At 38.4% G+C, this 16,920-nt stretch overlaps 1 protein-coding gene across 1 annotated transcript in view; it reads left to right on the top strand.

Moving 5' to 3' along the window:
- The window catches only part of LOC122989525 (BMP/retinoic acid-inducible neural-specific protein 3-like), a 51,555-nt gene that overhangs the window by 18,475 nt on the left and 16,160 nt on the right, over positions 1 to 16,920 (top strand). Inside the window, exons 3-4 of the mRNA XM_044362479.1 lie at positions 11,816 to 12,006; positions 14,563 to 14,753. Coding sequence (XP_044218414.1) covers positions 11,816 to 12,006; positions 14,563 to 14,753 — 382 coding nt within the window. The remainder of the gene's footprint in view (positions 1 to 11,815; positions 12,007 to 14,562; positions 14,754 to 16,920) is intronic.

The raw sequence follows: 16,920 nt of genomic DNA, 5'->3' as shown, positions 1-16,920 counted from the left end.
ACACCACCTCACTTAGTGCAATCATCCACTCCCACGTTTTCTCATGCCATTGCTATGCTAATGATACCCAGCTCTTCCTATCGTTCCCGCCGGAAGACCACACAGTCTCGGCTCAGATCTTGTCATGCCTTGCCAGTATCTCAGCATGAATGAAAGAATGCCACCTTCAACTTAACCTCTCTAAGACCGAGCTCTTTGTCATCCCAGCCAATCCCTCTATACAGCAACAGATCAGTATCTAGCTCGAATCAACCCAACTCATGCCCACAAAGTCCGCCCGAAACTTGGGAGTCATGGTTGATGACCAACTAACCTTTAATGTTCATGTGGTCTCAATTGCTTGGTCGTGTTGATTTGCCCTGTACATCAGGAAGATCAGACCCTACCTGTCTGAGCATGCCGCACAACTCCTGGTACAGACTCTCTTAATATCACACATTGACTACTGCAACTCCTTACTGGCAGGCCTCCCTGCATGTACGTTCAAACCTCTGCAGATGATCCAGAACGCGGCGGCATAGCTGGTCTTCAACCAACCCAAAACAGCGTGTCACCCGACTGTTCATATTCCTCCACTGGCTTCCAGTTGCTGCCAGCATCAAATTCAAAACCTTGACACTCACTTACAAAACAGCAACTAAAACAGCTCCTGCCTACCTGAACTCCCACATACAGGTCTATGCCCCCTTCACTCATTACGCTCTGCCAATGAAAGGCCTAGTACTACCATCACAACAGGGCCCTAAATCACTAGCCAGACTCTTCTCTTCAGTAGTTCCCCGGTGATGGAACTCTGTTCGATCCACAGAGTCTCTCTCAATCTTTAAGAAAAGACTAAAGACCCAGCTGTTTCGTGAACACCTCCACACTTGATGGACTGAACAAAACAAAAAAAATCTGCTTCCACACATCCTATGCACTCTATGCCTCTGAGCACTGCCTGTTGGCACCTACATCCTATTGGACTCGAACTTAGCTTTATTCACGTTACTTACTCACGGCACTTACTCATGTCTTTCTCTCCTGACTAGATCTTTGCATGTGTTGTATCAACTCTCAGATGTATGTCGCTTTGGATAAAAACATTGTCATTTTACATTTCGGAATTAATTAGCTTCATATTTACAGGAGTGGCATCAATCTCCTCATCTAACTCTCAGCAAGGAAGGAAATACGTGTATTTTCCAAAACGTCACACTGTTCTTTCAAATGCAGTTAGCACACTCCTGAAACAGCACTGTTGAAAACCACAGCAACCCAAAGGAACTCCAAAATGGCTGCCAGTTTGCAAATATTGTCTGCTATAATTCACCAACATTTCTTTCATTCTGTGTGGTCTATATGTTGGTTTGAGAGGAAAGATTCAATACAGTGTTTTTTTCATAATCAATGTTGGAAGAAAGAACTCCTCTATGTTTTTATTAATACTATGTATTACCTGCAGGCATCACAACCTAAATAAACACAAGTAAATAAGTAAGTGGTTAAATATTTTTAGATGTGTGGTAAAAAATATAGATTAGACATAGTCAGTAATGTGACTCTGAAATTTCAGCAACCTCAAGCCTGCCCAAAAATTGTCCAAATCCTTACTTGACCCTTAAAACACTGGTAAAAATCATATTGCTTGCATTGAAATATACTGCAGTTAAATCAGGTAAGGTTGAATTAAATGAAGGGAGTGAACTTGCATCTGTCTTGGTTGAATTATTCTGCAAACTGTACATCTGTTGTAATAAGGTGCTGGTTAAGGTACAAATTATAGTGGAGGACATTCCAAGGACATTTTATCCTTATAACATGTGTGATAAGGTTACTGTAACAGTACAGCTGCAGCTGCAGAGGATTTTTATTACTAGCACATTTGCTTTTTTATTGTAACATCAAAATGAAGAACGGGTGAAACTGCAACACAACAACATATTCGATATTATTGCACACAGAGGACAATATGGTTTATGAAAACCTTATTTCTGGCTATCTGGTAGGCAGTAGTCGTGCATTATTTGCTCTGTGTTGTCATGCAGAAAAGGTTTCTCACTGCCAATGTTCACAAGATATCTGGCACATGCCTAGACAGACCCATGATGTATTACATGCAGGCATGTTGCTATCAGTTGGTTGTATATCACATTCTTCTACCTTCCAAACCCTCGGGGAGTCACCTGATCAGATGGTCAACTAAAATATGTTGATTAGCACCGGGAAAAAAATGATGATTTGTCATGACAGCAACACAGTCTGAGGTATCGGCATGTGACCGAATTAGTGGTGATTGTGTCATGAATCATATCCGTCATCATTTAGGAGGATGTTGTCCAAGCTCCTGGAAACAGATGGACAGGGTTCCTGACATCTACGGATCGGTGCAGGGATGCTTTATGGCTTCGGTGATCAGTTGCCGCATTAGAGCTTTTTGATATTTCCTTCTCTGGCAAAAGGCAGTGGTCCGTTGGAGCTGAGCTGCATGGGCGGCAAGATTAATAGTCTTATCATGTGGCCAAGTGATTAGTGAGCTCTTAGTACTTATTACTCTGCATTATCACAGAATCCCCTGGGAGGCTTCTGTCAGCTGCAAGGTTGTGTTTGAGGCCTTCTAGATTACCACAATGCGGCAATGATTAATAGTGATGATATTAAAAGGAAAAACTAACCTAAAAAGTAAATAGCCTGTAAATCTTCCTAAATTGATTTCACTTGGATTCAGGCCCATTTGATTTCAGGAACGAATCTGACGAAGACAGGAGGGATACAGCTGTGGGACAGCTTCTGTTTTTCTGTTTTGGCTAATAATAGCTCTCTTTCAGTGCCAGTGTTGGTAGGGTTGGTGATGATGATTTTGGGAGCTCACACCTGGAAATGGCTCATAAAAAATTCAGTAGGATTGTTTTATTAAAGAAAGTGGGCCCACTGCAGTATTCTCTCAAGGGGTACCAAACTCTCCCAACTATGTTCCTGCTGTGTAACAGAGGAAGAGATGTTCCTTGCCAATGGTTCCCAACCTTTCTGTCTTGTAAAGAGCAAAGCAATGTCTACAAGCAATTCCTCGCCAGAAGTTGAAAATGTGGCTGAGCTGTGAGCAGTTCAACTAAAGACTGGTGTCCCCTTTTCAAAATGTTTCATTTGAATAATAGCAGTCTGGAGAGATGTGATTGTATAGCATTTCTCAAAAGTTGACAAAGTGTAGAAAGTGGATATGTGTGATACAAGATGCAGAATCATACAATAAAATGCAGTGTGAAAGAAAAACAAACTATACAGACATAGTTATACATTAGAATAAATAGAACATGACAATATATTACAAGCTAACTTTAGCAGTGGTTTGAGAAGTTTCTATGAGCATAATTGTATTTTCCCCAGTGTGAAAACCTTTCACTATTGGAATCCATTGTAACTCATATAAATTCAAGCTGACCATAGCTGTTTCTCTGTGTGTACAGATTTAATAGCCATGCATGTTTCAAGTTTATGTGGCATTTGATACAAATGAAAATGAGTGGAATATCATTTTATGGTCAGATTTGGAATAAATCAAGACCCTTAGGTCACTGAGGATGAAATATTACAGAGATTCAAAGTGTAAAAACATGGTCAGCAGTATGGACAGACAATACAGTGTGTGTACACTTTTAACTAGATTCAGACAGTTATTCCTTGTCAAAAGCTCTACAGCAAAGTTACTAAAGCTGCTGTCAACAGAGATTTTAAAATCACTGACAGTAAGTAATTGCTTTATACTTAAAATGGACAGCCAATAACAAATACTGTAGAAAAGAATCCTGGGGTAGTAGATTATAGCACAGATAGTTTAAAGGTGTCATCACTTTGCATTAACAAATAATAAATTAAAACAATAGGATTCTAATAATTATCTGCGATTACTTTATTCTGCAAACTGGAGCACGTAGGATGTGCCCACCCATTGTGTTTAACTAAATCAAAAGAGAGCAGCTTACTGTTTGATGTAAGAGCCACTTCAAGTACAATGAACAACAACAGATTTCCTAAACCACAGGGGAGTCTGCAGGTGCTCTGAGGGTTGAGGTGAGTGTATAGAGCAGACTCCCTCAGCGCTGCTTCTCAACATCCCACTACTACATTCTTACTGATGTTCTTTGTCTCTTCTTTCCTGAAATTCCCTCAGAGGTTTTAGCAACTCCAAGTTGCTCTTGGTGGTAAATAGGATAGTGAGAGAACTGTAATGAATGATAGTTTTTCACCTTTAAGACACTTTTCCTCAGCCTTTATGTAAAGTATCACATAAAAAATATCGGCCTCTTAGCACTTCTTTATCTAGGAAGACATATGAGACAGTCCTATTAATTGCTCAGTTTTTACTTTTGTTCTCACTTTTATTAAATTTGCAAACCCTGGAGGCAACTAAACTCTGCAATTTCTCTGTCTCCCTGAAGTTTAATTTAATAAAGATCATGAGTGTAAAAAGAGGTGATAATTCTACTGTAAATTGAGGGAAGCTTCATTATGGTTTTCCCTCTAATTGTTCTGTTTTCTGTTTTTCCTCTTTTTTGTTTTTACTTTATCAGTTAATGCTGTGTCAAAAATCCATAAAAAAGGAACCTTTAAATTACTGATAACTTCCATGATACTGAAAGTAATAAATTTGTTTTTTTTAGCTTTAGAGTCACAAAACTTAAACAGATTTTTTGCCTTTTAAAGAGTCACACAATGTCATATACTACGGTTATCGAGGCGAAACGGGTAAAAAGAAAAGAACAGGAAAACATAAGCACCTGCTGACATCTCATCATCTCAGCAGTTTCTGTGCTCATTACTAGTCGTGTTGCTGTGGAAGAAGTTACATCAGTAAGTGTCAGTGGCCATTGCTCAGATCCAATAATAGTTACATGCACAGATAAATCTTAAGCTTTTGTTTGTTGTGCATGATAATTTTTGACAGTTTCTTTTTGGGTGAAAGGCACATCACTTTGTGCAGAAAGCAGGGCAGAGGTTATTGAAAATGACAATATTATTTTCTGGTCTGGTCTTGCTCATGTGTAGTGTCTGCTAAATCCTAATAAATGCTCAATGACAGGAGAAGATGAATTACCAGAATCTGTGCTTCTAGTTACAGAGTGAGCTACCTCAGCAATGATGGAGTAATGAATTCACCATATTATCCCTCTACTCTATTTCCCGCCTTTCTTACTGATTGAATTTGAAAGAATTTTCAACGAGCCCTGTGAGGGAAAGGAAAGAGGGTTTGTGTTTTTGTGGATATGTGTATACTGTATGAGGGTGTATGTGTGTGTGTGTTTTGGGGATTCACTGGAGAGCATACCCATTGCTTGCAATGCAAACACAATGTGGGCCTTCCGCCTGCGCCACCTGTCCACAGCAAACATTGCCAAGGGAAAGCTGCCGTATTCACCAGGGTGAAGGCAGGAGTGTTGACATGTATTTGGCCGTGTTCTGAACATAATTGCACTTGGATAATGCATGTGATTTTTAAGGGGTTTTTTTTGTTTGTTTTTTTTCATTATAAATATCATTTAACTGTGGAAAATTCACTACACTCATTAAATATTATTAAAGGGTTGCTTAAACCTTAGGCAACATGCCTGTTGCCATGCTGTATTAGTTCTGCAGAAAAAATGGCCCCTGTGAGATATTCTTATATTCTGATGTGATATATAACACTGCATATATATATATATATATATATATATACATATATGTATTGTTATATTACATGTATGTAATATAACAATGTTAGATTGTTACTGATGCATCAATATATAAGCAGCATTTTACTGTTGTTGCTGGTCTAAGTTTATTCCAGGATCAAGGGTCACCAGATGAATCTGGGGGTTTGTGAGGTTATTAATGGGGTAGGAAAGAAGAAAAAGTCCATTTTTGCAACATACATGTGTATTCATATTTTGGACTTTTCTCTAATCGTTGCTTTTGTGGTGAAATATTGGATAATTTGACCCCTTTGGACCTCAAACAGGTATTTAAAATATTTAGAGGGAATCATTTTTTTGACAAGTGACCATAACTAGACACTAGATGCTTTGTTACCTCAAGCCAAAACTGGTTGGGAACCATTGATAATAATAGTAAAACGGACATTTCCCTCTGAAATGAATTAGAAGTATAAAGTAATATAAAATGTTAATATGCAAGTACCTCAAAATTCTTCTTAGTACAGTACTTGAGTACATTTCCTACCACTGTAGATGTAGATATCATGAACCAGCTAGGTAAAAAGGGGCCTCTTTGAATTTGGAGAAAATGTAAAAACTCTTGGCCATGATAGTGTCCAAAGAGTTAAATTGATGAAACTGATGTACCCCACCGGAAAGGAGCAATGAAATTGATAATAATAATGACTTAGTTGGTTGTAGGGAGGATTGCAACCCCTAAAATCAGCTCTGTGGTGAAACCCATTTCATTTCCTCCTCTCCCTGCAGGACGAACCATTTGGCCTATCAGGGGTTTAAGATAAGACGGGGCTAGCTTATCACAGTCAATGATAACTGAAGAAATGAACGACAGTGGGGATTTGCGAATACTCTTTCTATACCTGTTCTGTGCCCCGTTACTCTCTTGCGCTCACTCCCTCCCTCTCTGTGTATTCCTCTTTTTCCACAAGACGTGCTGTGGCTTTGAACTAGTGCTTTCACATTGCAAAGTGGAACTCAAGAGACACAGTGTCCCATTTGAAGAGGTCATTTATTTGTATGGCATGAAATGAGGTGAAGATTAATAGCTACACTGGATACAGTATATCTGAGCAAGAGATTAGTCAAAGGCTTTGTCTGAATACTACAGTGTCAGCAAAAAGGTCAACGGGTACCACATATCCATTTAACATCATTATGTTTGCTTCCCACACTCTGCCTACAGTTTCTGCTTAATATTGTGTGAATCAGTGTCTCGTTTCACGATGCAATAACAGAAAATGAAATTGATGCAAATCTTTGCCACCAGCTCATCATAACTTCTGTTTGCAGTAGTTTTGTATTCTGTTGGATTTATACTTTGTATCATTCAAACATCTGGGTGTTCAAGCTTTCCTCATTACTCCTGGTTTAATGTGATATATACCCTTTCAAAAGGCCACACTCTGCCCATCCATCATCAGCAGCCAAGGTTGTTCAACCCGTTCTGATTACAGCAGTCAAGCTTTTAGTTTGCAGATAGAAAAGTGCAACATTTGAGTGATTGGACAATGCAGTTCATATATATTTACTGATTTATTTCCTGCCACACAATGAATTCTGACAAAAAATAACGTGCCAGTCAAGACAATTGATCATATTCATTTCTATGTGGCTCATCCATGGTTTTAATATACATAAGAAAGTATTCTTTTTATTGCGTTCTAAAAAGCATTAGGGATGTTGCCCCTCAAAAAACTTTTTAAAATGAACAGAGTGCTCTTTAAAAAAAAGCTGGAGGCTATTTGAGGAATGTTTTTTCTCATTATTTTTGTCATATAATGTTCTCATATAAGCATGGATGTGAAAATTCACACTTACTGAAACTGATACGAGTTTTTCTCATATTCAGCTCACAACATGGGTCTCAATTCATTTTAAGCTTCTAAATTGGTTCACCAGAATGGGCATCTACATTGTTTGAAGTGTTTATAGAGTTATGTGCATATACTGTATGGTGTATGAGAGGTACTCAGCAGCATTTTGACATTTCATATTTAGAGGCATAAAAGACGTACAAACCTGTGGGATGTCCTTAAAACACAGCTCTTCTATTGTTTCAGCAGCAGTGAGAGAAAGTAGGAATAACTCAAATGTTGATAGAGGCAATTTATTAATGTGTGGGTTGGCTTTAATGTGAAACCGTGATGTAGAGGAAAAATCAGCTTAACATATTAGAAAACCCACCTACAGGGAAATAACCTATTTTAGTGTTTGTAACTAGAACTAATTAAATATGTACTGGCAAAATGAACATGCTGTTTGTAGAACAGAACTATGTTTGATGTTAAAAAATGAAAACCCTGATATAAGACCAGGGAGGATATTGTATTTATTTTTTGCAAGCATCTTCCCTCCATCACAAATGTGCATGGAAATTAATTTATAAAGAGACAGTTTTGAAGTCATAGACAGGTATCACAGCTGTAATTACAATGGATCGTTTGTGATAACTTTGAAATTTCTCAGTGAGGCTACAGGAGTACTTTGCCTGTCTTGCACACGATTTGATGCAATGTAATGCAAAAGCGGGTTGGGGTTAGGGAAGGGCATTGTGTTGGGAGCGGACTTTGCACGTTCAACTCCTGTTTGGTCTGCTGTGGGTGGGCTTCAGTCCATTTCAAACTGCAGCCAATCAGCCGCAATCACACCTATCTGAATCCAAACGCCGCGATCTCTGGAGGGGGGGAGGGGGAATAGTAAATATAATAGGAAATAAAAGATTTGTAAGGGCTAACAAAGCGGGCTGTCTTTGTCTCCATAGCAACGTTGGCTGAGGATCATGGGGAATGTAGCCTTCTGCAATGACAAATTTCTCAGAATCAAAGGAGAAATAATTAAAACGGATGGCCATAACATGAACCTATCATATTGTTAAGTTATCAAGGACACTTTTGTGTTTTTGTGTTGAGAAATGTTGAGGATATCATTGAAAGAAAAGCTTAACACAGGAAATGACAGTGAGAGAAATACTTCCAGGCAGCAGGTCCTCTGGTCCTGACTGATATAATTAAAATAAAGAAGAAAAAAAAGAAGAAAGAAAACAAGGATAAAATCTTGTGATTAAATTTGAGTAACCTAGTGGTTATAGACAGAAAAAAAAACAAAACATGGTGCAGGCAAGATATTCCAATTGAAATACGTTAGTTTTAAAGTCAGTGTCTGTCCATGTACACAAATCTATGGATTAAATTTCGTGACTATTTCACAAACTGCCATGATACTGGATTGGACTGTGGCAGGTGGTGGTGTGTTTTCATAGGATCACTTCCAGTATAAAGCTGATTGAGAAAATAGATATTGTATAACCTTTTAATCCCAAAGCAGATTTGGATTTTCTGAGGTCAGTGTCTGTTCTTAGAACATATTTTCTGTAAAGCAAGCTGTTTTGACCCTGCATTTATATCTTGTGCTGATGTAGTCATATGAAGTTTGGCCGTTGGTTCTTTTATCCAGTTTGTTATGACAGCAGGTTAGCAGTGGTCAGAGTACAACTTGTAGCCTCACCTGCTCGGGGCAAGTGGCAACACTTTCACTGAAATTAGTTGAATTTTTCTTTGGGAGGTACTGAGCTAAAAAGCCTGGCATTGCAGCTCACAGGGAACATGTGCTGGCAATTCTGCAACTGTGTTTGTGTGTGTTTGGAAGCTTGGATTCATAAACACACAGTTTAGGTTATGTGTTAGCAAGACATATTTGAAGAGGGGCAGAGCCATTACAAGGTGAACAACTAAGTATATACTATACCACAGCAATGGGTTTTGTTTAACAGTTTCCAAAGTTCATATTGAGCTCTTTTCAGGCTTGTGTATAAGTGGAGCCAGCTTTTCAGTTATTTTCATAATGCATTTTTTAGCTGCACCACTAGGGCTGTAGGAGCAATCTCAACTTTATGTCAGAGCTCACAGCTCACCCTCCAAGAAACTACAGAAGTTGCTGATTTAGTTTTATCTCTACTTTTGCTTCTTTGGTGATTAACTTTGCACTCACAAGGTTTCTTCAAAGCTTTTCAGTGATTAGTGTCTGGGATCAAAACTAAAATGAGCTACCCTCTGCTATCAATGTAACTCTGCAAAATAGTCTGAATTCAAGCTCCAGATGTCATAGGTACAACTTTATATTGACTATAGGCGGAGATAAATACGAGGTTGATCAGTTTAGATGCATATGATCAATCTTGTTCCGTATCAAAATTACAGATAAGGAAGATTTTTTCATTTCATCAAAATCCATTATATTGTGATTCTAAAACAATAATTCCCACTTAGATCACTTACTTGACTTTGCAGAGCCACTCAGGTGAATGATGCCATGCACACCTCTCTCCTCAAAACACAGTATTTCCAGCCTTTGTGGAGAGATTTGTATTGTTTTGCCAGACAAACACACACATCTCATTTTAATTCATGATGTCCTCTCTCCGTTAGTGTAGAACTGCAAGTGAAAGAGTGCAAAGAAGTATCTGTGAAGGACACTTCGCATGGAAATCTTCCACTAAATACCTTTTTTGGTAGTAGAATAACATTGTATATGAGTCGAAGCACTGTCAAGTGCGATAGCAGCTCAAAAAGCTATGCCTTGGGCAAATGTTCTAGAAAAACATTGGGAAAAGTGCATACGGGGTGCCAGGCTGGTCTTCTATTGATTGAACATCCGTATCCTTTGGTTCATTGCTGCAGTTCAGCTTGCCATGCTGCCTTTGACATATCTATTTTTTCTCCTCTAATGTATGTGTGCCAGGTTTTTACATAAAAGAAGAGAGTCACAGTAGCTCAAAAGCTGCAAGAGGGAGATAGGCAGGAAAGAAAGTTCTGCCTTTATTAAGAGTCTTCATTTCTGCTCCCTGGGTGGTACCTTTACATCCGTCATTGATTATCTTCCAGCTGTCAGATGTAATCAAATATGAACATGTCCAGACATATTCTTATCAGTGAAGTACTTGGGATAAATGCAGCATATAAACTGCACTCATCTATGAGGTCAGACATATTAGTTGTCAGAAAGGAAAAGAAGAACATGAAAAGGCAACAAAGGCCAACAGAATCTTTTGTTCAGGTTGGCTTCATGACATTTTTGCTCCTACTTTGTTTCCTTTCTCATTACAGAATACATTCTCTATTTGAGCAATTGGGCTGTTTCTTGTAGCATCTTGTACTTTATTCATTTCAAAGTATTTCTCTGTCATGATGTGGCTATTAAAGAAAACATCTGTCAGCTGTGTAGTCAGAGCAGATTTCCGTCCCAGGTGACAAACATTGTTCCAAATGATACCAGGTTTTTGTCTAGATGTTTTTGTGTGTTTTTTTTTCTTTCCTGGCTGTCCTCTCGTTAGCTTTTTCTTTTTCCCCCATTCTCTCTTTCTCTCTCCATCAATTCACTTTCACTTCAGTTCAGGCTGTATCGGCATAGCTGAGGGATTCCTTACATTGCAAAAGCACATAGTGACAGAGTGAATTATATTCGCTGCTCTCTCTCTCTCTTCTCTCTCTCTCTCCTCATCATTTATTCCACATACTGAGCTTTAGGCAAATGATGTAACTATGTGATAATGCGATAGAGGAGGCAGAGAAGAGGACTTTCCAACCATGAACACACCTTCAATGACTGCAATTAACAGTTACTTTCATTGTCAATTAAACTTTTTTGACAATTGAATGACGGTGTATGTGGGGGGAATATTTGTGATATGCAGCTGTCTTGATAAGGCTGTCTGTCTTCCTTGACAGTGTAGTTCATAAAATGTCCATAAATTATGAAAAGTGAGGATCAGAGTTTCCCAGAATCCAAGGTGCCATTTTCAAATTTCTTTTGTAGTTGAACCAACAGGGCAAAACCCAAAGTTTGCAATAATATCAAAATGAGTAGAAGCAGAAAATCTCACATTTAAGAAGCTGGAACTAGCACGTGTTTCATTTTTGCCTGAAAAATGACTAAATGATCACTTCATCATCAACGTTTAGATCACTTTTCTGTCAATCAGCTTATCAGTTAACTGAATTATTATTTCAGCTCTCCTTACAAGTCTCTTATTCACCAAACTGCATTTTTAATACAGAGCATATTTACTAATCACCACTTCTGATGATGCTGTTCTGATGTTTCTTTCTCTTTTCCCTGATTCTGTCCAGGGAGTTTGGAAGATGGAAGGTGAACAACTTGGCCGTGGAAAGGAGAGATTTCTTGGAGTCTCAGTTACCTCTGACTTCTGAGTTCATCAGGAACATTCGACTCCTGGGCCGCAGGCCCACCACCCAGATGATCACTGACAATCTGATCAGGAAGTATGGGACTCACTTCCTGTTGTCAGCTACACTGGGAGGTAAACAGAGAAACAAAGTTGATTGATTACATTGTTTAGACATCTTTATGGTGGTCTACATTAACTTGTATGCTATTAAACTCCTTGGAATAAATTAGCCAAATGACACCCCTAACTAGTAATCTGTTAGTTCACCAAGCCCTGGGCATCTTAGTTTTGTGTTTCAGGCTTTGCATTCTAGCTCAGCATGCATGCAATTTAGTGTAACAGCAGGAGCCGATTCTAAATTCACAATGCAGTCCTTGATTTCATACAGAAGTAGACAAAAGCAGCCTTCTCATTTTTAGCGAGAAAACATACATTTGGCCAAGTGAAATTACAGATATTGCTGGCAGATTTTATCAGCTCTAGTTATTTAGATAATGAGGGTTAATTATGTGAGTTGGTTGAAAACTCTTTATTTGGCTGATTTTTTAAATGTTGCCAACAGACAACAAAAATGAGAACCCTGCAAAAAAGGGCCACATATCAACTCAATCGTATTTTAACCATTTTTATGGTTATGTTTAGGGACTCACAGCACTTGGTTTGGATCTGAGTAAGATTGTGGTCTGGGTTGAATATTGAAGTCAAAAGTGACTTGAAGCATGAGAGAGTGTATATGTTTATTTATTGACTGTTCACTGACACCACAACCTTTTCCTAACCTTAACCAAAGTGCTTTTGTTGCCCAACCCCAACCACATGTGAGACTAAGAATGTGAACTCTTGAGAGTGTCAAAGTTCTTCACTTTGTTCGCCCACCATCCACTCCAACCTCCTCCTCCTCCACAACTTGTGTGTTATATCAAACCGTAACCCTTCCTTCCATCAAGAAAAAAAGAACCCATCTCTATGGAATAATCCAGGCAGCAATTAATCTTCCCTCTAAACGTATTTGTTAAAACAAATTAGTAGTAAACATAATTACTAGGAGGCAGGGTTGGATTAAAGCTAAAGTTTGCAGGTCTCAAGTAAAAAGTCAGCCTTCTCCCCAGCTACTTATTATCCATGTAGAGGACATGAAAATGAAGGAGCAGTATTGTTTTTGTATTCCAGGGTAGGGCTACAGTAGCTGACGCAGGTATTAAAGTATAGTGTTGTAAAGATAAACGTGCATTTGGTAAATTATTCTCTCCCAAATGATATTGGCTTTAGTAAAGCATACATTTTGTGTCGATAAAAGCTTTTAGAATTTGCTCTCCCAGGCTTTGCATATGGAAAACAGATGGACATAGCACAATAACTCCGTCACAGTAAGTAACTGAATAACACATCACAGTGGAATAATATGCGACTGGCAGCACAGAAATCGCTCTTCAAAGATGTATAAATACATGTAAAAGCCTGTGTACTGTAAGCCCGCCACTCCCAGTGACAGTCACCCCATTTTTTGGTTTTCTGCTGTGTGATGAATGGACAAGCTTTAATGGTCCTTGGAGTGAAGAAAAAAAGAGAGCAAAAAAAAGTCATTTAAGATGCCAGAGAGGCACAGGCTAGTCTTGCAAAGCAGATTTGCTTTTACAGAGCAACACTTGTCAATTACTTTAGACCTGACTCCCGGCTTAGAAAAGGTTGCCACAGAGTGTGAGTGGCTGCATATAATGCAACCCTACCAGCTGCCTGAGCTGATGCAGCCCCACACTCTGGCTCTGCGCCAGTACTTAGTGGTATGAAGAGAGGAGAATGAGGAGTTTGCCTTGGGCTGTTGCCAGAGATATGCCTCTGTGGTTCTGAATGGATTGCCTCTGTGTTCAGAAACATATGGACTTAATGAAATTAATAAATATATTGTGATATTAAGAGGGTGCCCTTCAGCAGCAGAGGAAGAAAGGCAGTGGGCAGAAAAATGGCCCTGAAGCATTAACACTGCATTATGATGAGAAATATGATGTGCAGTGTCTTGGGGACTCTCAAAGCAATGAGAGTGTGTTGCGCCATGGTCTCAAGACTTATGAAGTTCTGATTGCTATGATCAGTGGCTACTGATACAGGGTGACATGGTCAATATTATCCTGCAACTGTACTTATCAAGGCTTACCCTAATTGTGGTTAAGTGTCTTTGTGCCCCAGTGGCTGATGTGCTGGCTACCGCTGTGCATTTAATCTATGCATCGGTATCTCCTAGAGTAGAGCAGGTGGTGGGTTTTAAAATTATGGCACAGTGTTAAACTGTAGATTAATTGGAATAAATTGAGAACAAAAAAAAGGTATCATGAGCCATGTAAGCCACCCTGACTGCCATGAAAAGAGTGCCAAATACTCACTCCAAGTTCATTAACAGAAAATTCAAGGGGATAGATGTGACACTACTTGGCACACTGTTTGATTGACAAGTGATTTGTGGGAAGTGCAGTGAATAAACACCTCAGTGATAAGTGCTTAGCACCAAAGATCGAGACAACACCAAAAATCACTTAAACACTTAAGATATTAACTCTTTGATTTTATGTCAGAGTCATCCAGGAAAGAGTGAGAATATACTTCGAATTCCTTAATGGCAATACAGTACATTGCACACCCTTTTCAGAATGTATTAGCATTTTTCTAACAATTAAATGGTCTGTGTCTGTGCAGGAGAAGAAGCCTTAACAATATTTGTTGACAAGAGAAAACTGAGTAAGAAAGCAGAGGTGAGCGATTACTCGGGTAACTCCTCCACTGTGACTCTGGAAGCTCTGCACCAGCTGGCTGCCTCCTACTTCATCGACAGGGAGAGCACTCTGCGCAAGCTGCACCACATTCAGATCGCCTCCACTGCCATCAAGGTAACACCTCTGTATCTTTATTGTTGGGGCACATTCACAGACTAATGCACTGATTATCAAAGCTTTCACCTTCTTCAATCTTCCATCAGCCCAAAATCAAATCTAAAAGAATTACACCATGACAGTAAAAAGCAAGGAGGCTGGTATTCTTGGTAAATAACTCCCTCCTACCACTTTGGCAAACTTCTGTTTTCCTTTATTCTCTTACATTTGTACAAAACAAAATGTCTGGTTTCCTTTCTTTGCATACTTATTTGGTAAATGGTTTTGTTTAACTAACATCAAGCAAAACTCATATCATGTCTCTATGAGAGGAGGATAAATTACTGAAGATCCTGTCCACTGTCAACTCCATTAGCATACATGAGGAGGGCAAAATATTAGGAACATGTACTCCAGTACACCACCACCACTTACTGCATCCTCAAAAATAAACACAAAATGGAATCACCACCTTTGTGACACCGTCAACAAAAACTGAAAATGTAAAAGCTTCGTAAAAGTAGAATTTATGGAAGAACTGTTGTATTGGATTGCATTAGATTGCACAGGAGTACCTAATAAAGTGGCCAGTGAGTGTATTTGTCTGAATAAAACTGGTTTGTATGACCAATATAAACAAATCTTCCCCAAAAGCACAAAAAATGTTCTCAAGAACAGCAGGTAGTGAGTGCACTGTTCCAAGAAGACAAAAATGACAAACATAAGACTGTATGCTCATGCTTCTTTCTTATCCTTTGATATAAAGCATTAGACTGGCTCTGATTGTAAACATGAGCATGCACAAACTCACGGTACATGATTTTGGGGTTTTAAGATTAGAGATTTACCTCTCCCTGCCATCTGGAGCTACTAGCATAGGAATGTGCCCAAAAAAGCTTCCTCTGAAACTCTTCTTTGATTGAAAGCAAAGCATAATTACCATAGCTAAAAGTGATATGATGTGATATTCTGTTGTTGACTAACAGTGTCCTATATAGACATTTAAATACTTGATGCTATTAGTATTGTCAACACTTGTTAATCTACATATTACATCTCTAACCATGAAATTGTAAATGCACCAGTTTTAGTGTTTCTCCACACTGCAGATATGTATATGTGCATAATAATAATAATAATAATAATAATAAGAGATCCATGATTCAAGAGAGCTTTATTGTCATTGTCTCTGATAACAACACTGCAGTTGAAACTCCAATCAAGTGCCAACAGTAAAGGTACAAAAAATAAAAGTACAAAGTGAAACAGAGGTTAGAGGGTATTTAGCTTCAGTACTGTGATTTACTCTATTTCCCAGTGAAACAGAATATGGGGGCGGTGTACAATTACAAGAGGGTTTTAAATCAAATCAGATTTGATTGGACTGTTAAAAGGTAAGCATGGCTCAGCGAATACATTGCAATATGGAGCTGTAGAGAGATACTGAGCTGTGGTTATATCCGTGTTGTTATATCGAGAGGAGGAGGGAGAAATTAATAAATTAGACTTCAGCCACATTCTTTTGGAAATGATCACATGGTTTTTGCCCAATGTTTTCATATGATGGGTGTGGTTAGTTCAAGATCCGTCATAAAACGTATGAAAATGTTTGACACAAAGAGAAAAGCCTCGGATTTTGATATAAAAATACTCAAATATGTTGGTTTTTTTTAATGTATATTTGGCACATAACAAGAGATAACTGAACAATTAACACTGGGGAAATATATTTTTAATTTCACTGTCTTTGACAAGAAAGACAGCTAATAAATCAAAGTATAAACAGGTATAAACACTATTGTTAAGAAATATACTGAGTTAAATGTTTTGTGAAAGTGTGAAATTATATGAACTCATTCCACTTGGTCTCTATGCACACATTAATCACTATGCACAGTGCACTAACTTCATAAGAAATTATCACAAATTTCCATTTTGATTTTAAATTTGTTGGTTGCTTCTGTGTGTCATTTCCAACAAAGAAAACTGCCTCTCTAAAAGTCGTTCATATGGTTTTGCTTGCCATTTTCCTTCTTTACAATTTCCTTGTTATGAGACAACGATAACCACAATGAAAATAAAGATATAGATTGTGCTTTTTTATCAGCTAGCTTGTGATGAGATATGATCTTCAGCTACCGTAAGCACATTGAGTCTGCAGGAAGCTCCGTGATGAGCACATATG

This window comes from Thunnus albacares, chromosome 9 (assembly GCF_914725855.1).
Source record: "Thunnus albacares chromosome 9, fThuAlb1.1, whole genome shotgun sequence".
Lineage (NCBI taxonomy): Eukaryota > Metazoa > Chordata > Actinopteri > Scombriformes > Scombridae > Thunnus > Thunnus albacares.
This window is presented reverse-complemented; position numbering and strand designations above follow the sequence as displayed.